Source organism: Pongo pygmaeus, chromosome 7 (genome assembly GCF_028885625.2).
Source record: "Pongo pygmaeus isolate AG05252 chromosome 7, NHGRI_mPonPyg2-v2.0_pri, whole genome shotgun sequence".
Classification (NCBI taxonomy): Eukaryota; Metazoa; Chordata; class Mammalia; order Primates; family Hominidae; genus Pongo; species Pongo pygmaeus.
The window spans coordinates 38,448,057-38,469,481 of NC_072380.2; the positions used below are offsets into that span (position 1 = coordinate 38,448,057).

Here is a 21,425-nt window from a genome sequence, read left to right on the forward strand (position 1 = left end):
AATTACTTTTCAAAATGGTTGTACTAACAAAGGAGTAATTGTCATATTTGCATATTTCCATTGTATTTTTTTATCTAGCCATATTTCTGGGTTGTTTTTTTTTTTTTGGCCGAGTCTCGCTCTCGCCCAGGCTGGAGTGCGGTGGCGTGACCTCAGCTCACTGCAAGCTCTGCCTCCCGGGTTCACGCCATTCTCCTGCCTCAGCCTCCCAAGTAGCTGGGACTACAGGCACCTGCCACCACGCCAAGCTAATTTTTTGTATTTTTAGTAGAGGTAGGGTTTCACTGTGTTAGCCAGGATGGTCTCGATCTCCTGACCTTGTGATCCACCCGTCTTGGCCTCCCAAAGTCCTGGGATTACAGGCGTGAGCCACTGCACCTGGCTTTTGTTTGTTTTTTTGAGACAGGGTCTTGCTCTGTAGCCCAGGCTGGAGTATGGTGGCATGATGACAGCTCACTGCATCCTCGACCTCCTGGCCTCAAGTGATCTTCCCACTTCAGCCTCCTGAGTAGCTGGAACTACAGGTGCACATTACTATGCCCAGCTAATTTTTAAAATTTATTCTGTAGAGTTAGGGTTTCGCCGTGTTACCCAGGCTGGTCTCCCAATCCTGGGCTCAAGAGATCCTCCCACTTCAGCCTCCTGAGTAGCTAGGACTACAGGTGCACGTCACCATGCCTTGCTAATTCGTTTGTTTTTTTGTAGAGACAGGGTCTTGCTGTGTTGCCTAGGCTGGTTTCAAACCCCTAGCCTTAAGCTATCCTCCCAAATTGGCCTCTCAAAGCACTGGGATTACAGGTGTGAGCCCCTGTGCCTAGCCTATAATAATCATGTATATATGAACTTCAGGATGAGGTTGATCAGAGATAATGGAATGTAAAATAAAGATCATGTTAGTACTTACCACAAACTTTCATTTTACTTGTGTCAGCCTCATCCCCATGACTGAAATTGAGAAGTGGACATTGTTATTGCTAAATGTTACATAGTTGTGGTTTGGCCACATACTATAAAATCCACCCTTCAAAGTGTACAATTCAGTTGGTTTTTAGTATATTCACAAAGTTTACCCATTATCACTGTCTAATTCTGGAACACTGTCATCACCCCGAATAGAAACCCTGAACTTAAAATGTCATTACTCCCTCCCCTTAGCTCTCAGCAACCTGTAATCTACTATTTTATCTCTCAGGATTTTTCTAACCAGACATTTTGTATGGAATCATACAGTATGTGGCCTTTTGTTTCTGGCTTCTGTCACTGTGTAATGTTTTCAGCCTTCTCCATGTTCTCAGGATATACCAAATTTCATCAATTGATAGATATTTGGGTTATCTTTCATTTTTGTCTATTATAAATAATGCTGCTACAACCTTCATGTACAAGTTTTTATGTGGAAATATGTTTTTAGTTATCTTGGGTCTATACCTAGAAATGGAATGCTTGGTCATAGAGTAACCCTATATGTATCAATTTGAGGAACTAGCAAACGGTTTTCCAAAGGGGATTGCACCATTTTATAGTCCCATCAGCAATGTATGAGGGCTCTGATTTCTCCACATCCTTACCAATACTTATTTTCCTTTAAAAAAATTATTATAGGCTGGGCGCGGTGGCTCACGCCTGTAATCCCAGCACTTTGGGAGGCCAAGGCAGGCAGATCATGAGGTCAGGAGATTGAGACCATCCTGGCTAACATGGTGAAATCCCATCTCTACTAAAAATGCAAAAAATTAGCCGGGCGTGGTGGCGGGCGCCTGTAGTCCCAGCTACTCGGGAGGCTGAGGCAGGAGAATGGCATGAACCCAGGAGGCAGCTTGCAGTGAGCTGAGATTGTGCCACTGCACTGCAGCCTGGGCGACAGAGCGAGACTCCATCTCAAAAAAAAAAAATATTATAGCCATCTTAGTGGGTGCAAAGTGGTTTTGATTTGCAATTCTCTGATGACTAATGATTTGAGCATCTTTTAGTGTGCTTATTAGCCATTTGTATATCTTGTTTGGAGAAATGTCTATTTAGATTCTTTGGGCCTGGTGCGGTGGCTCACACCTGTAATCCCAGCACTTTGGGAGGCCAAGGTGGGCAGATCACTTGAGGTATGGAGTTCGAGACCAGCCTGACTAACATGGTGAAACCCCTTCACCACTAAAAATACAAAATTAGCTGGGCATGGTGGCAGGCGCTTGTAATCCCAGCTACTTGGGAGGCTGAGGCAGGAGAATTGCTTGAACCCAGGAGGCAGAGGTTACAGTGAGCCGAGATGAGATCACACCATTACACTCCAGTCTGCGTGACAGAGCGAGACTCTGTCTCAAAAAAGAAAAGATTCCTTGACCATTTTAAAATTGGGTTGTCTTTTTATTGTTGAGTTTTAAGCATTCTTTATACATTCTAGATACAAGTTTCTTATCAAATGTAGTCATTCATTGCTTAATAATGGGGATATTTTCTGAGAAATGCATCAAGAGGCAATTTTGTCATTGTGCAAACATCATAGAGTGTACTTTCACAAGTCTAGATGGTACAGCTTACTGTATACCTAGGCTATATGGTATAGCCTATGGCTTCTAGGCTACAAACATGTACAGCATGTTACTGTACTGAATACTATAAGCAATTGTAACACCATGGTTAGTATTGGTGTATCTAAACACATCTAAATATAGAAAAGATACAGTAAAAATACAGACAAAAGATAACAAAATATTATATCATACCTGTACAGGGCACTTGCCATGAATGGAACTTGCAGGACTGGAAGTTGCTCTGGGTGAGTCAGTGAGTGAGTGGTGAGTGAATGGGCAGGTCTAGGATATTACTGTGCACTATTATAGGCTTTATACACATTGTACACTTAGTTTACCATAAATTTGTATAACAATTCTTTCTTCAATAAATACTGCAACTTTTTTACTTTATAAACTTTATTTTATTATTTTATTTTAAGTTATTTTTTTGAGACAGGGTCTCACTCTGTCCTCCAGACTGGAGTGCAGTGGCGTGATCTCGGCTCACTGCAACCTCCACCTCCTGGGTTCAAGCGATCCTGCCACCTCAGCCTCCCTAGTAGCTGGGACTACAGGCGTGTGCCACCACACCTGGCTAATTTTTGTATTTTTATTAGAGGCAGGGTTTCATCATGTTGGCCAGGCTGGTCTCAAACTCCTGACCTCAGGTGATCTGTCCACCTCAGCCTCCCAAAGTGCCGGGATTATAGGCCTGAGTGAGCCACTGCACCTGGCCTTATAAACTTTTAAATTTTAAAAAGCTTTGACTCTTTTATAGTAATACTTAGCTTAAAATACAAACATACTGTACAGCTGTACAAAAATGTTTCCTTGGGGCTGGGCACAGTGGCTCACTCCTGTAATCCTAGCAATTTGGGAGGCCGAGGCGGGCAGATCACGAGGTCAGGAGATTGAGACCATGCTGGCTAATACGGTGAAACCCCGTCTCTGCTAAAAATACAAAAAATTAGCCGGGCGAGGTGGCAGACGCCTGTAGTTCCAGCTACTCGGGAGGCTGAGGCAGGAAAATGGTGTGAATCTGGGAGGCAGAGCTTGCAATGAGCTGAGATCACGCCACTGCACTCCAGCCTGGGCGACAGAGTGAGACTCCATCTCAAAAAAAAAAAAAAAAAAAGTTTTGTTTCTTTTTTTTTTTTAATTTCTTTATATCCTTATTCTATTAAGCTTTTTCCTGTTTTTAAGTTTTTTTGTTTTTGTTTTTGTTTTTTGTTTTTGAGATGGAGTCTCACTCTGTCGCCCAGGCTGCAGTGCAGTGGTGCGATCTCGGCTTACTGCGACCTCTGCCTCCCAGGTTCAAGCAATCCTCCTGCCTCAGCCTCCTGAGTAGCTGGGACTACAGGCGCTTGCCACCACGCCCGGCTAATATTTTGTATTTTTAGTGGAGATGGGGTTTCACCATGTTAGCCAGGATGGTCTCGATCTCCCAACCTCGTGATCTGCCCTCCTTGGCCTCCCAAAGTGCTGGGATTAAAGGCATGAACCACCACGTGTGGCTGTTTTTGTATTTTTAAAACTGTTTGTGTTAAAAAGGAAGACGCAAACATACATTAGCATAGGCCATCCTAGGGTCAGGATCATCAGTATCACTGTCTTTCACCTCCTCATCTTGGGGCAATAAGACGCATGGGAACTGTCATCTCCTATGATAATGCCTGGTTCTGGAATACCTCCCAAAGGACCTCCTTGTGGCTGTTTTCCGGTTAACCTTTAAAAAATGTACAAGTAGAAGAAGTGCATGCTAAGATAATGATAAGAAGTGTAGTATGTAGTAAATACATAAACCAGTAACATAGTCAATTATCATCATCAAGTATTATGTATTACATATAATTGTATGTGTTATATACAACTGGCACACAGCAAGTTTGTTTACACCAGCATCACCATAAACAGGTGAGTAATGATGACAGCTACACTGTTGCAAGGCATTACAATTATTTGGCTCCATTATAATCCTATGGGACCACTGTTATGTATGCAGTCCACTGCTGACTGAAACATAGTTATGCAGTGCATGACTGTATATGATTTGCAAATAGTTTCTTCCATTCTGTGGGTTGGCTTTTCACACTCTTGATGGTGTCCTTTGAAACACAAAAGCTTTTAATTTTGATGAAGTGCAATTTTCTTGTTTTTTATTTTGTTGCTCCTGCTTTTGATGTCTTATCCAAGAAGACTTTGACTAACCAAAGATCATAAAGATTCACTCCTGTGATTTCTTTTTTTTTTTGAGGCAGTCTCGCTCTGTCGCCCAGGCTGGAGTGCAGTGGCGCAATCTTGGCTCACTACAAGCTCCACCTCCCGGGTTAAAGTGATTCTCCTGCCTCAGCCTCCTGAGTAGCTGGGACTAAAGGCACCCACCACCACGCCTGGCTAATTTTTTGTGTATTTAGTAGAGACAGAGTTTCACCATGTTAGTTAGGATGGTCTTGACCTCCTGACCTCGTGGTCCACCTGCCTCAGCTTCCCAAAGTGCTGGGATTACAGACGTGAGCCACTGCGCCCAACCCGATTTCTTCTTAGAATTTTTTTTATAGTTTTAGCTCTCATATTTAGGTCTATGATTCATTTTGAGTTAATTTTTGCAATATGGTGCAAAGTAAGGCCCAAGTTCACTGCTTTACATGTGGATAGTTATGCCTCAGTATCATCAGTTGAAAGACTATGCTTTCTCCACTGAATTAGCTTGGTTTTTTTTTTTTTTTGAGATGGAGTCTTGCTCTGTTGCCCAGGATGGAGTGTAGTGGTGCAATCTCTGCTCACTGAAACCTCTGCCTCCCAGGTTCAAGTGATTCTTGCCTCAGCCTCCGGAATAGCTAGGATTACAGGCGCCTGCCACCATGTCGGGCTAATTTTTTTTGTATTGTTAGTAGAGACGGGGTTTTACCATGTTGCACAGGCTGATCTGGATCGCCTGACCTCTAGTGATCCACCTGCCTCAGCCTCCCAAAGTGTTGGAATTACAGGCATGAGCCACCGTGCCCAGCCTTGGTACCCTTCTTAAAAATCATAAATGTAAGGGTTTATTTCCAGACTCTCAATTCTGTCCCATTAATCTATATGTCTTCCTTAAGCCAATACCAAACTGTTTTGATTACTGTGGCTCTGAAGTAAAATTTGAAATCAGGAAGTATGAGTCTGTCCAAAGAGATGGACTCTCTCTTTTTTCTTTTTCTTCTTCCATATGGTTTCGGCTATTCTGGGTTGCTTACATTTTCATATGAATTTTAGGATCAGCTTTTCAACTTATGTAAAAAAGGCAGCTGAGATTTTATTTTATTTTATTTTGAGCCAGAGTTTTGCTCTTGTTGCCTAGGCTGGAGTGCAATGGCAATGGCACGATCTCGGCTCACAGCAACCTCCGCCTCCCGAGTTCAAGCCTTTCTCCTGCCTCAGCCTCCGGAGTAGCTGGGATTACAGGCATGCGCCACCACGCCCGGCTAATTTTGTATTTTTAGTATAAAATTAGATGGGGTTTCTCCATGTTGGTCAGGCTGGTCTCAAACTCCGGACCTCAGGTGATCCGCCCGCCTTGGCCTCCCAAAGTGCTGGGATTACAGGCGTGAGCCACCACACCTGGCCAGGCAGCTGAGATTTTTGTTGAGATTGCATCATAGATCAGTTTGGAGAGTAGCATGTGTACTTTTATAGTTAATGTAAGAGGGAGACAAAACTCAAAGTCATGAATTATAAGTTAATGTTAATTTTTCTGATTTCACTGATCTTACTGATAAAGATTGCTTTTTCTCATAACATTTTCCCTCTTAGGTAAAAGTATTTATTACATTCATATGTAGGTTCAAAAAATATTAACTTATAATTTAATAGTAACTTTTTAAAAGCAACAGTAATAATGTGCAAATGTTTTTAGATACAACATACAAGTTGTTGGATTTAAAATAACCCAAAGGTGTCTAGACATACACCTTTTTGAGGTGAGCACATGTGTATTTTCTGGCAAAACATCACATGGGGATTATACATTTATCATCATCTTTTTTTTGTTTGTTTCTTGAGATAGATAGTCTTGCTCTACCACCCAGTTCATTGTAGTGGCATAATCATAGCTCACTGTAACCTTGAACTCCTGGACTTAAGTGATCCTCCTGTCTCAGTGTCCTAGGTACAGGTGCGTGCAACCACACCTGGTTAATTTTTAAATATTTTGTAGAGATGGGGTCTCACTATGTTGCCTAGGCTGGTCTTGAACTCCTGGGCTCAGGTGATCCTTCTACCTCCGCATCCCAAAGTGTTGGGATTACAGGCGTGAGCCATTGCACTTGGTCTAGCTTCTATCCAAAATAGACTCCTATAGTGGTATATAGATATGACTGGTTTCCTTTTTAAAAAATTAAGCAGCATCATGTCTTTACCTCCTGGCTACCTCCTTGGGTTAGCCTTGCCACATTGTCATTCTTCTGTTTGGTTGGTTTTATAAATCTTAAAAATTCTCATTCAAAAGTAGCTATAATAAGCCAAGAATATGTAATTTCATGCATTTATTCTGAGTGTGGAATTTATATCTTTTTTTTTTTAAGAAGCTGTTAATGTTGCTAAGGTGTCTGACCAATCTACCAAGTTGATTAGCCTGCCACATGGCAGGTGCAGTTTATGTGCTATGCAAGTATTAGGGTAGCGTTTGAACTAAAGCTTTCCTCATTTTTCAGAACTTCATTCTTCAACTAATAGTGTGGACTCTTGAGAGGAGCATGGAGGGCGATTCATGGAGTAGGGTGTGAACAGCACGGAAGTTCACAATCTCAGGCTATATCTCTGGAAGCAGAAGATATTGTCTCACCCAACTGTTAATAAAATTCGCAAGGTTTTCTCAGTATTATTCAAACTCAGTTGAGTTGCTTCTACTTTGTTCTTAAGTCCTTCTTTTTCCTTTTCTTTTCTTTCTGTTTTTGAGACCGGGTCTCCCTCTGTCACCCAGGCTGGAGTACAGTGGTATGATACCGGCTCACTGCAACCTCCACCTCCTGGGCTCAAGCGATCCTCCCACTGCAGCCTCCTGAGTAGCTGGGACTACAGGCACATGCCACCATTCCCAGCTAATTTTTGTATTTTTTGTAGAGAGGGGGTTTGCCCCCACTTATCTTAAACTCTTTGAGTTTAAGCAGTCCACCTGCCTTGGCCTCCCAAAGTGCTGGGATTACAGGCATGAGCCACTGTGCTTGGCCCCCAGCTTTTTTTTTTTTTTTTTTTTTTTCTATTTCTCAGGCTGGAGTGCAATGGCATGATCACAGCTCACTGCAGCCTCAATCTCCTCTGGCTCAGGTGATCCTCCCACCTTAACTGCTCGAGTGGCTGGGACCATAGGCATACGCCGCTACACCTGGCTAATTTTTGTATTTTTTGTGGAGATGGGGTCTCACTTTGTTGCCCAGGCTGGTCTGGAACTCCTGACCTCAAGCGATCCGCCCGCCTTGGTCTCCCAAAGTGCTAGAATTACAAGAATGAGCTACCACTCCTGGCCAAGTCCTTCATTTTTATCACATACTTTAATAGGTAACAGAAATCTGTTCTGAAGCCCTAGAAGCATTTTCTTCCTTTTTGGATTCTGTATTATGACTCTAAATGGTGCAAGGAACTCCTGTATTTTCTTTGCTGTGCTCCAAGTGTCAACCTATAAAATAACAGAGAGAAGGACTCTTCAAAGAAATGAATCTGTTTGGAAATAAACAGGGAATTACAATTTCAGATGCGCATACCATAGATAATCATCCCCTACATATCTGGAGAAGTTGTAGTAAGGGGAAACTTTTAAAGGGAAAGAGTAGAAGTTCATATAAGCTGTTTTGAGACAAACATCATTGGTCACAGGGGCCTGTCGTAGGAGCTGATGTTACTGGAAACTCATTGCTAAGCGAGTGTTCTTATGAAGATGGCTTATGTGAAACTGCAGTCTTGAGGAATTTTTTTTTTTTTGAGACAGTTTCACTCTGTCGCCCAGGCTGGAGTGCCATGGCACGATCTTGGCTCACTGCAAGCTCCGCCTCCCGAGTTCACGCCATTCTCCTGCCTCAGCCTCCTGAGTAGCTGGGACTACAGCCGCCTGCCACCATGACCGGCTAATTTTTTTGTATTTTTAGTAGAGACAGGGTTTCACCGTGTTAGCCAGGATGGTCTCGATCTCCTGACCTCGTGATCCGCCCGCCTTGGCCTCCCAAAGTGCTCAGATTACAGGTGTGAGCCACCGCACCCGGTTGAGGAATTTTTTGTGATAAGTCCTGTTACAGACATATGTAGGACAAGCAAGATGAGTAGAGCCTACAGGGATTTCTTGTGAGTTTTTAGAAAGCCCTGTGATAGGCTGGGTGCAGTGGCTCATATCTGTAGTCCAAGCTACTTGGGAGGCTGAGGCAGGAGGATAACTTGAGCCTGGGTGATCTAGGCTGCAGTGAGCTATGATGGTGCCACTGTACTCTAGCCTGGGTGACAGAGTGAGACCCTGTCTCAAAAAAAAAAAAAAAAAAAAGTCCTTGTGATAATACTTATCGCAGACATATGTGCATGAGATCCCCTCCTTCGTGACCTCCCCCCTCCATTTTGGGTCTGATGTAAGTGACTCCATCTTGGCATTGGCAACTTTCACACAAGCTGCTTTTCAGACAAAGACTTAAAAACTTTGCCACGTTTCTGAAATAGGATCTTTAGCTCATCCTTAACAAACATCTTTAGCAACTGCGAGGCTGTTATGTAATCTGATTCTGTGTTCTTTTGTAAACATGCATGTGACAGCTTTGTGATCTGTCAGGACAGTGGTTATTTGGGAAAAGAAGCAATGAACTCATGAAAACATCTCAAAACCAGGAAGTAATTCCAGGAATCAAGGAAATTTTCAAGCATCAAAAGTAATGGCTGGCCAGGTGTGGTGGCTCACACTTGTAATCCCAGCACTTTGGGAAGCTGAGGCGAGTGGATTGCTTGAGCCCAGGAGTTCGAGATCAGCCTGGGCAACATGCCCAAACCCTGTCTCTACAAAAAATACAAAAATTAGCCAGGCATGGTGGTGCATGCCTGTGGTCCCAGTTACTTAGGATGTTAAGGATTGCTTGAGCCCAGGAGTTTGAGGCTGCAGTGAGCCGTGATTGTGCCACTGCATTCTACCCTGGATGTCTTGGGGAGAAAAAAAAGTAATGGCAAGGCATGGTATAATCCCAGCACTTTGGGAGGCTGAGGTGCCAAGATCACTTCAGCCCAAAATTTGAGACTAGCCTGGCAACATAGCGTGACCTCATTTCTATTTAAAGAAAAACAACAACAACAAAAAACAAAAACAACACCTGTGAGAAGGGAAAAAGAAAAAAAACAACAACAAAAGCCACATAAAAGCAATGAGAATAGCACACTAAAGTAACATGAACCCATCTATTGGTTTCAGTGGGTATCAGTACATGGCCATCTTGTATTTATTCTTGGAGTATTTCCTTGGAGTATTTTGAGGCAATTTCAGATATCATTTTATCACTTATAAATACCTAAGTATGTTTCTTTTTTTTTTTTTTATTTAAATTTTTTATTGCCACAGGTTTTTGGAGAATAGGCGGTTTTTGGTTACATGAGCAGGTTCCTTAGTGGTGATTTGTGAGATTTTGGTGCACCTGTCACCCTAGCAGTACACACTAAACCCAATTTGCAGTCTTTTATCCCTCGCTTCCTTCCCACCCTTTCCCCCAGAGTCCCCAAAGTCCATTGTGTCATTCTTATGCCTTTGCATCCTCATAGCTCAGCTCCCACTTATGAGTAAGAATATATGATGTTTGGTTTTCCATTCCTGAGTTACTTCACTTAGATTAATAGTCTCTAATCCCACCCAGGTTGCTATGAATGCCATTAATTCATTCCTTTTATGGATGAGTAGTATTCTATCGTATATATATATATATATACCACAGTTTCTTTATCCACTCATTGATTGATGGGCATTTGGGTTGGCTTCACATTTTTGCAATTGCGAATTTTGCTGCTATAAACATGCATATGCAAGTATCTTTTTCATATAATGACTTCTTTTCCCCTCGGTAGATACCCAGTAGTGGGATTCCTGGGTCAAATGGCAGTTCTACTTTTAGTTCTTTTTTTTTTTTTTTATGAAGTATTTATTGATCATTCTTGGGTGTTTCTCGGAGATGGGGATATGGCAGGGTCATAGGATAATAGTGGAGAGAAGGTCAGCAGATAAACACATGAACAAAGGTCTCTGGTTTTCCTAGGCAGAGGACCCTGCGGCCTTCTGCAGTGTTTGTGCCCTTGGGTACTTGAGATTAGGGAGTGGTGATGACTCTTAAAGAGCATGCTGCCTTCAAGCATCTGTTTAACAAAGCACATCTTGCACCGCCCTTAATCCATTTAACCCTGAGTTGACACAGCACATGTTTCAGAGAGCAGGGGGCTGGGGGAAAGGCCATAGATCAACAGCATCCCAAGGCAGAAGAATTTCTCCTAGTCAGAACAAAATGGAGTCTCCTATGCCCACCTCTTTCTACACAGACACAGCAACAATCTGATCTCTCCTTCCTTTCCCCACACTTCCCCCCTTCTTTTCAACAAAACCGCCATCGTCCTCATGGTCCGCTCCCGATGGTCGCTGTCTCTTCGGAGCTGTTGGGTACACCTCCCAGACAGGGCGGCCGGGCAGAGGCGCTCCTCACCTCCCAGATGGGGCAGCCGGGCAGAGGTGCTCCTCACTTCCTCCCAGACGGCGTGGCGGACGGGCAGAAGCGCTCCTCACCTCCCAGACGGGGCGGCCGGGCAGAGGCGCTCCTCACCTCCCAGACGGGGCGGCCAGGCAGAGGCGCTCCTCACTTCCCAGAGGGGGCGGCCGGGCAGAGACGCTCCTCACCTCCCAGACGGGGCGGCCGGGCAGAGGCGCTCCTCACTTCCCACACTGGGCGGCCGGGCAGAGGCGCTCCTCACCTCCCAGAAGGGGCGGCCGGGCAGAGGCGCTCCTCACTTCCCAGACGGGGCCGCCGGGCAGAGGCGCTCCTCACTTCCCAGACGGGGCCGCCGGGCAGAGGCGCTCCTCACTTCCCATATGGGGTGGCGGCCGGGCAGAGGCGCTCCTCACTTCCCAGACGGGGCCGCCGGGCAGAGGCGCTCCTCACTTCCCATATGGGGTGGCGGCTGGGCAGAGGCGCTCCTCACTTCCCAGATGGGGCAGCCGGGCAGAGGCGCTCCTCACTTCCTCCCAGACGGGGTGGCGGCCAGGCAGAGGCACTCCTCACCTCCCAGACGGGGCGGCCGAGCAGAGGCGCTCCTCACTTCCCAGACGTTGGGCGACTGGGCAGAGGCGCTCCTCACATCCCAGACGATGGGCGGCCGGGCAGAGGCGCTCCTCACTTCCCAGATGGGGCGGCCGGGCAGAGGGGCTCCTCACATCCCAGACGATGGGCGGCCAGGCAGATGCTCCTCACTTCCTAGACGGGGTGGCGGCGGGGCAGAGGCTGTAATCTTAGCACTTTAAGAGGCCAAGGCAGGAGGCTGGTAGGTGGAGGTTGTGGCGAGCCGAGATCACGCCACTGCACTCCAGCCTGAGCACCATTGAGCATTGAGTGAGCCAGACTCCGTCTGCAATCCCAGCACCTCGGGAGGCTGAGGCGGGCAGATCACTTGAGGCCAGGAGCTGGAGACCAGCCCGGTCAACAGGGCGAAACCCCGTCTCCACCAAAAACACAAAAATCATTCAGGCGTGGCGGCGCGCGCCTGCAATCCCAGGCACCCGGCCGAGGCAGGAGAGTCACAGGAGCCCGAGGCAGGGAGGTTGCAGCGAACCAAGATCAGGGCAGCACAGTCCAGCTTCGGCAACAGAGGGAGACCGAAAAAAGAAGGAGAGGGAGACCGAAGAAAGGGGAGAGGGAGAGGGAGAGGGAGAGGGAGAGGGGAGGGAGAGGAGGGAGAGGAGGGAGAGGAGGGAGAGGAGGGAGAGGGAGAGGGAGAGGAGAGGGAGAGGAGAGGGAGAGGAGGGAGAGGAGAGGGAGAGGAGGGAGGGGCCTAAGTATGTTTCTTTAAAATATAAGGAAGTTTTAAAAACATAACCACAATGTTTTTACACATTTTTAATTAAAAATTAAAACTTAAAAGGAAAAAAAAACCTTAAAAATAATTATTTAATATCATTAAATATCTGGTCAGTTCTAACAGTAAAATATTTATTTAGTTAGTTAGCTAGTTGAAGACAGGGTCTTACTGTCACCCAGGCTAGAGAACAGTGGCTTGATTATAGCTCACTGTAACATTGAACTCCTAGGCTCAAACAATCCTCCTGCCTCAGCCTCCTGTGTAGCTAAGGACTATAGCTGTGCCATACCACGCCCAGATAATTAATTTTTTTTTTTTTTTTGGAGAGATGAGGTCTTGCTGTTTGCCCAGGCTGGTCTCAGACTCCTGGGCTCAAGCAGTCCTCCCACCTTGGCTTCCCAAAACGCTGGGATTTTTACAGGCATGAGTCCTTGCGCCTGGCCATAACAGTAAAATTTGAAGACTGAATACAATTTTTTCAATGAATAGTCCTTAATCTACTTAAAGATTCCATTATTATAGGACATTTGGTAGTTTACAATTTTGTGTGATTGTAAATAATGCTGCGATGAGAACTTCATGTCTATAACTTTTTCTCTAGTTGAATCATTTCCTTAGGATTTTGTACTGTTGAATAACAGTACAAAAAGTCACATAATGTCACATAATGTTTTATTAAGTCTCCAATTGTGTGTGTGATGTATTACAGAGTTCTTTGTTTATGCCCGAAGACCTTAACAGCCTCTTAGTAGTTTTAACAAAGTGGTGGTTCATGGTCTTCTGCTCAGGGACTGCATTGCTGACTGTTTATTACACCTCATCCTGCATGGAATTCTTTGGTCATGGGTATCCTTGTACCTAAAGTGGGAAAGATTATATAGTCTTAGAGATAGAGATGAGTATAGGAAAACTTGATTCTGTGTTTTCACTGTTTTTAAAGGGTAAAGTAGAAATTAATAGAACACATTGAGGTGATCATTTAAATTTAGCATTAAGCTTGAATCTTTTTTAAAAAATTACTTTTTTTTTTTTTTTAATAGATGGGGTTTGACTATATTCCCGAGGCTGGTCTGTAACTCCTGAGCTCAAGTGATCCTCCCTCCTAGGCTGGGCACGGTGGCTCGTGCCTGTAATCCTAGCACTTTGGGAGGCTGAGGCGGGTGGATATGAGGTCAGGAGTTCAAGACCAGCCTGGCCAAGATGGTGAAACCCCATCTCTACTGAAAGTACAAAAATTACAGTGTGCCTGTAATCCCAGCTACTCAGGAGGCTGAGGCAGGAGAATCGCTTGAATCTTGGGGGTGGAGGTTGCAGTGAGCCGAGATCTCGCTACTGCACTCCAGCCTGGGTGACAGAGCGAGACTCTGTCTCAAAAAAAAAAAAAAAGTGATCCTCCCTTCTCAGCCTTCCAAAGTGCTGGGATTACAGGCATGAGCCCGTGCGCCTGCCTAGCTTGAATCTTGTTTGGATTATTAAACTGAGGATTCTGGGTGTGGATAAGAGTCTGAATAGGTTATTTAAAACTACAATGAGCAATATATGAGGAGTTTGATCATTTGGGATGCAGAGTGATGGTATAATACAAAGAACTGGACTTCAGAGTCAGATCTGGGTTCATGTCATGACCCAGCCATGATAATACTAACAACAGTGATAATACAAATAATTATCATTTATTGAGCATACTATATGCCAGACACTATGCTAAACCTTTTATATATGTCATCTTATTTAATTTTGACAGTAATCCTCAAAGATACATTTATGATCTTCATTTTCCTGACGGAGAAACTGAAGTTAGGGAAGGTTAAATACAAAGCCTATGGCAGAGCTAGGTCTGTCTCTATAGTCTTTTTAAATAATTTTTTTGTTTTCATACACTTTTTGAGAAAGTCTCACTCTGTTGCCCAGGCTGGAGTGCAGTGGTACAACCATGACTCACTGCAGCCTTGACCTCCTGGGCTCAAGCAATCCTCTCACCTCAGCCTCCCGAGTAGCTGGGACTACAGATGTGTGCCATAATGCCTAGCTAATTTTTTTTTTTTTTTGAGACGAAGTCTTACTCTTGTCCCCCAGGCTGGAGTGCGATGGCGCAATCTCGGCTCACTGCAACCTCCGCCTCCCGAGTTCAAGCAATTCTCCTGCCTCAGCCCCCCGAGTAGCTGGGATTACAGGTGCCTGCCACCATGCCCGGCTAATTTTTATATTTTTAGTAGAGATGGGGTTTCACCATTTTGGCCAGGCTGGTCTAGAACTCCTGACCTCAGGTGATCCACCCGCCTCGGCCTCCCAAAGTGCTAGGATTACAGGCTTGAGCCACTGTGCCCGGCAATGCCTGGCTAATTATTTTATTTTATTTTTGTAGAAACAGGATCTCACTATGTTGTCCAGGCTGGTCTCAAACTCCTGACCTCAAATGATTCTCCCACCTTGGGCTCCCAAAGTGCTGGGATTACAGGCATGAGCCACTGTGCCTGGCCTGCATTAGTGATTAACATCTCAAAGTTTTCAAGTTTAGGCATTAAGTCAGGGCATTTCAGCTCTTCTACTAATTCATCTTTTTTTCACTCAACTCGCTTTTTTTCAGAGTTTGAATTCTTATACAAATGGAGCGTATGGTCCAACATACCCCCCAGGCCCTGGGGCAAATACTGCCTCATACTCAGGGGCTTATTATGCACCTGGTTATACTCAGACCAGTTACTCCACAGAAGTTCCAAGTACTTACCGTTCATCTGGCAACAGCCCAACTCCAGTCTCTCGTTGGATCTATCCCCAGCAGGACTGTCAGACTGAAGCACCCCCTCTTAGGGGGCAGGTTCCAGGATATCCGCCTTCACAGGTGAGTTGTTTTCTGTTGGGAAAAAAATGAATTCAAAGTCTCTGCCTCTTGTCAACAGTGGAAGAGCATCTGTTCATACTAGGGCTGATTTAATAAGACACTTCTAGATTGGGAAGGCTTTTATATTGATGCCTTTCTTATTTGTAGCAGCTATTGCAGTAAATGGACTTTGGCTGAAGGTACCTTAGATGTCATAATCATAAATTTTTATACTGAAAGTAATCTTTAGAGAGTTGCTGCTTGAAAGTTTCCCTATCTTAGCCTTTTTTTTTTTTTTTTTTTTTTTTGGTGGCGTGATCTCGGCTCACTGCAACCTCTACCTCCTGGGTTCAAGCGATTCTCCTGCCTCAGCCTCCCGAGTAGCTGGGATTACAAGCACGCACCACCACGCCCAGCTCATTTTTTGTATTTTTAGTAGAGATGGGGTTTCACCATGTTGGCCAGGATGGTCTTGATCTCGTGACCTCGTGATCTGCCCACCCAAAGTGCTGGGATTACAGGCATGAGCCACTGCGCCAGGCAAATCTTAGCCTTTTTTAGTGCCCTGTTAGGTTCATTTTTTTTTTTTTTTTTTTTTGAGACGGAGTCTCGCTCTGTCGCCCATGCTAGCGTGCAGTGGCACAGTCTAGGCTCACTGCAAGCTCCACCTCCTGGGTTCATGCCATTCTCCAGCCTCAGCCTCCCAAGTAGCTGGGACTACAGGCACCCGCCACCGCACCCAGCTAATTTTTTTTTTGTATTTTTAGTAGAGACGGGGTTTCACCTTGTTAGCCAGGATGGTCTCGATCTCCTGACCTCGTGATCCGCCCACCTCAAGCCTCCCAAAGTGGTGGGATTACAGGCGTGAGCCACCGCGCCTGACCAGGTTCATGTTTTTTAATATTCTGTGAATAACTATGTTTATTTCTCTGTTCACTTCAAGAGGAGTTCTAACACGTCTTTATTTGTGCTTCCTTACAGCATATGGGTCCGTTTGTTTATAGTATCTATGGGACAGACTTGGGCTTCATCCATTGAATTTTTAGGCCTTATTCCTTCTGAGTTTTATTGTCATTAAATCTACCCCTGGTATCTTTGGAACCAACTTTTTGAGGCTTGGAGAAATTACTGCAGCTGATTAATTAGATTTACTACAGTTTAGTCCAGTAGCAGCTAATGTATACTCTGTTAAGAAGAGAGGAAGCATCTCAGAATCTGCCTGTAGCAGAATATTTTTATTATAAGTTTTTCACAATGACTGGTATATTTCTTCCTCTCAATCTAGAACCCTGGAATGACCCTGCCCCATTATCCTTATGGAGATGGTAATCGTAGTGTTCCACAATCAGGACCAACTGTACGACCACAAGAAGATGCGTGGGCTTCTCCTGGTGCTTATGGAATGGGCGGCCGTTATCCCTGGCCTTCTTCAGCACCCTCAGCACCACCCGGCAATCTCTACATGACCGAAAGTACTTCACCATGGCCTAGCAGTGGCTCTCCCCAGTCACCCCCTTCACCCTCACTCCAGCAGCCCAAGGTAGGAGACCTAAATGTTGTTCCTTTAATGTGTGTGTAATTAAGAGAACATAACATGGTTTATATAGTTTCTGTACTGGTTTGTGTTAAATGGGGACTAATTGCAAAAAGTTGGTGACTACTTATCTATAGCTTTACCTCAGCTCGGTTTCCTTTTTTTTTTTTTAATAGACTTTATATTTAGAGAAGATTTAGATTCGCATCGTTTTTGTTAAAAGACAGAAAGATACACATTTTCTGTTTGTTGTAATTCTTCTAAACGTTAAATGCAAAGACGCATTTTACTACTTCAAATAATCTATGAACAGAAGATAAAACCAATGTGAAATATCTGCAGCATGAGCTTGTATTTAAATCACAGACTTGAACATTATCACTTGTGGCTGTGTTCCTTTTCAAGACCTTGCTTGAGGTTTTTAACCTTTTAGGGGAAAAACTAATTCTTATTAATTAGGTCACAGGATGGATTATGAGGTGCTCATGGTGATGCACCTGCCACAGGGCAGGTTCCAGCCATTATAACTCAAAAATTCTGTGCCTTTTGTCTGACAGGACACTCCCTTTTATCTTCTTAGGACTGTGTTTTTTTGCAAATGATTAAGGAGAGCGGTCTAATTTTATTGTTAAGGAATCTTTTCATGTACCTTTCTGGTCAAGTGAAAGATGTGGGCTAACAAATTTGATATTGATGGATTCCCATTAAAACAGCTCTTTTCCTCTTTTTGCTCTCCCACTCCAAGGATTCTTCATACCCCTATAGCCAATCAGATCACAGCATGAACCGGCACAACTTTCCTTGCAGTGTCCATCAGTACGAATCCTCGGGGACAGTGAACAATGATGATTCAGATCTTTTGGATTCCCAAGTCCAGTATAGTGCTGAGCCTCAGCTGTATGGTAATGCCACCAGTGACCATCCCAACAATCAAGATCAAAGTAGCAGTCTTCCTGAAGAATGTGTACCTTCAGATGAAAGTACTCCTCCGAGTATTAAAAAAATCATACATGTGCTGGAGAAGGTCCAGTATCTTGAACAAGAAGTAGAAGAATTTGTAGGAAAAAAGACAGACAAAGCATACTGGCTTCTGGAAGAAATGCTAACCAAGGAACTTTTGGAACTGGATTCAGTTGAAACTGGGGGCCAGGACTCTGTACGGCAGGCCAGAAAAGAGGCTGTTTGTAAGATTCAGGCCATACTGGAAAAATTAGAAAAAAAAGGATTATGAAAGGATTTAGAACAAAGTGGAAGCCTGTTACTAACTTGACCAAAGAACACTTGATTTGGTTAATTACCCTCTTTTTGAAATGCCTGTTGATGACAAGAAGCAATACATTCCAACTTTCCTTTGATTTTATACTTGAAAAACTGGCAAAGGAATGGAAGAATATTTTAGTCATGAGTTGTTTTCAGTTTTCAGACGAATGAATGTAATAGGAAACTATGGTGTTACCAATATTGCCAAGTAGACTCACTCCTTCTTAAAAAATTTATGGATATCTACAAGCTGCTTCTTACCAGCAGGAGGGAAACACACTTCACATAACAGGCTTATCAGAAACCTACCAGATGAAACTGGATATAATCTGAGACAAACAGGATGTGTTTTTTTTAAACATCTGGATATCTTGTCACATTTTTGTACATTATGACTGCTTTCAACATATACTTCATGTGTAATTATAGCTTAGACTTTAGCCTTCTTGGACTTCTGTTTTGTTTTGTTATTTGCAGTTTACAAATATAGTATTATTCTCTACTTCTTGGTACATTTTGTAGTAATATGTTTAATATAATTATTCAAGAGACTATATTGACAGCCAGATAGTATGGCAGTTCTGAAAAAATTTATATCTTTTCACCACTTGAATATACTGCAATGTGTAGTGAGTAAATTGTCTCCCTTTTTGTATAGATCATTAGGTTAGAGGTTTTTTTTTTCTTTTTTTTTTTTTTTTTACCACTTCTGTTCATAGTAGTAGTGGAAGGTGAATTTGGAAATGGCATTGACATAAAATGAAAATGTTTACGGACACTTTTCTTTTTTGCTTTTTTATTGTATTTGGATAAAGATCCACTTAAAAGTTACCTGTTTTTTCCTGTTTTTTTTTTTTTTTCCCCAAAGTGTAATTATGTTTTCACTATTGCTGCTTCTATAGAGGGCATTGTGATAGAGAGATACAGATGAAACATTAAATGCCACAGTGAGTAGAAATAATGACTACAAAATAATAAATATGATTACTTGGTAATATTCTCCATCTAAAATACTAGTTTCACCTGTGAGCAGATTTCCGCTCAGTTTATAGTTAAAAACAATGAGGGTAAAAGGGGATTCATGCTCAGGGAATGAATCAGCCATAGTTAGAGTGGGAAATTATTATTTTCTTCATTTAAAGGTAGATTTTATGTTTATTTCCCTAAATTGCATAAGATAAAATTCTCTGTTTAATAAAAAGACATTTATTACCATTATTAACAGTCATTTTAGAGCCAAATTTAAGAAAAGGATATTGAAAGAGTCTTTGCTGGCCTTGTTTGGGTAGCTCTATGCTGTTAGATAGAAGAGACTTAGGTAAATAACTTTTTATGTCTGAGGTGAGTACACAATATTGGTTCTTGGAAAAACAGCTGTTTCTTCATAAGATACCCAAGTGATAATTTTTTTCCCCTAGACTGTCAGGCCTATGAGTAAATACTAAATCTATTAGCTGTCTCCACTCATAAACCAAACCAAACCAATACAAACATATTAGATGAGGAGAGGAAATGTAGTAAAAATACTGGCTGGTTGGGATGAGTGATTTTATAAGATAATATGGTGATAATTTTATTCTAGGATTTTATTTTTGGCCTAATATAGGAATGTTTAAAAAAGGCTTTTCTATGAAAATTAGAAATTTATACTTGAAATTAAAAGTCTAGAAGGGGGAGGACCTTAAAGCTAAGCTACCAGTAAGACAATGAATAATTCAGAAGAGAACACTACTCTTACTGACTGAGTGCCCAAGATGCCAATTTCCATGAAGTCTTGATTTATATATATGTACACATGTTATGCACATATATGTGTTTGTTTTCTAACAGTTATTTTTTAAGCTTTTGAGATAATTTTAGACTTACAGAAGAGTTGTAAAAATAGTAGAGTTCTTGTATACTCTGTACCCACCTTGCCCTTATGTTAACATCTTACATAACAATAGAACATTTGTCAAAATTAAGAAATTAACCTTGATATAATACTAACTGAAGTAGAAAGTTTAAAAAGTAGAGATTTTAGTCTTTTCACTAATGTCCTGTTACTGTTCCAAGACCCAGCCTTGCATTTAGCTATCATGTCTACGTCCTGTCTTCCAGTCTGTGACAGTGTATCATAATGGGATACCTGATGTTGTAATGTATTTCTGGTGTTGTTAACCTTGATCACTACGCTAAGGTGGTGTCTGCTAGGATTCGCTACTGTAAACTTACCGTGTTTTCCTTGTAATTATTGAATATTTGCTGGAGATACCCAGAGACTATGCAAATGTCCCGTTTCTGCTTAAACTTTTGCTCATTTTACTATCCATTGGCAGATCTTGCTTGTGGCAGTTACTACTGTGGTGTTCTAATGGTGATTTTCTATTTCTCTCAATCCTTCTACATTTATTATTGGAATTCTTCCGTAAGGAAGAGTTGTCACTTCTGGATTTATATTTTTAACTATAATAAGATATTCAGGATAAGTATAGATTTAGAACTTAAAGATGTTAAATCATGTTAAAATTATTCCAAATACCAATATCAAAGAAAACTAAGTTGGTAATCTATCTCAGAAAATATATGAACTTAAGAAGGAAAATAGTATTTATGATTTGTAGAACTGGTTCAACTTTTGACTTAATACTGACTTTGGACTGAATTCAAAGTTTTCTTGAAATTTCACATCTGGACTTTTTAAAGTGTCTACATTTATATTACTTTGGGGATCATTTTGTCAAAGTCTTGAATAAAGTTACCCAGTCCTGGCATGATAAACACAACTATGTTTTTTTTTTTATAATAACCCTCTGTTGTTCCAAGTATGAATGCCAATGTAACTGTTTAAACAAATAAGCCCTAATGAAGTATACAGGGGTTGGATTATATGTGTCTCCACATGTTGGTGCAGAATTCTTTTAAATGCTTTTAAAAATGGGGTTCTGAAAACAGTTTTTCAGTTGGTTAATGTAAATAATACCATTAAAGCTAGACAGGGTAAAAAAATTTTGAAGAATGTAGATTAAATAGGCATAAAAAAAGTTTTTGAGGGATGGATAGTTGATGGAGCTTTTCTTTTACAACTTTACTTTTTTTTACTTCTTTTTTTAAAAAAGTAAGGAGTTTACCTCAATTTGTAGAAGTTACGAGTTTAAAAAGTCAGTTCTATGAAAGGCAGCATTCTCCTGATCCCACCCCCATTTTTCCTTCTCTAAAGGCAACCACTTTCAACTGAGTTTTTCTTTTGTTAATCAAAAAATTTTCTTTTTAGAGACAA

At 42.4% G+C, this 21,425-nt stretch overlaps 1 protein-coding gene across 2 annotated transcripts in view; it reads left to right on the forward strand.

Annotated features, from left to right (window-relative positions):
* Positions 1 to 20,931, forward strand: part of BAG4 (BAG cochaperone 4) — a 39,060-nt gene extending 18,129 nt beyond the window's left edge. For both annotated transcript variants that reach the window (XM_054498600.2, XM_054498602.2), the window contains 3 exons: positions 15,139 to 15,393; positions 16,658 to 16,912; positions 17,652 to 20,931. In XM_054498600.2, the coding sequence (XP_054354575.1) occupies positions 15,139 to 15,393; positions 16,658 to 16,912; positions 17,652 to 18,137 (996 nt within the window). In that variant the 3' untranslated portion in view covers positions 18,138 to 20,931. The remainder of the gene's footprint in view (positions 1 to 15,138; positions 15,394 to 16,657; positions 16,913 to 17,651) is intronic.
* Positions 20,932 to 21,425: the final 494 nt, after the last annotated feature.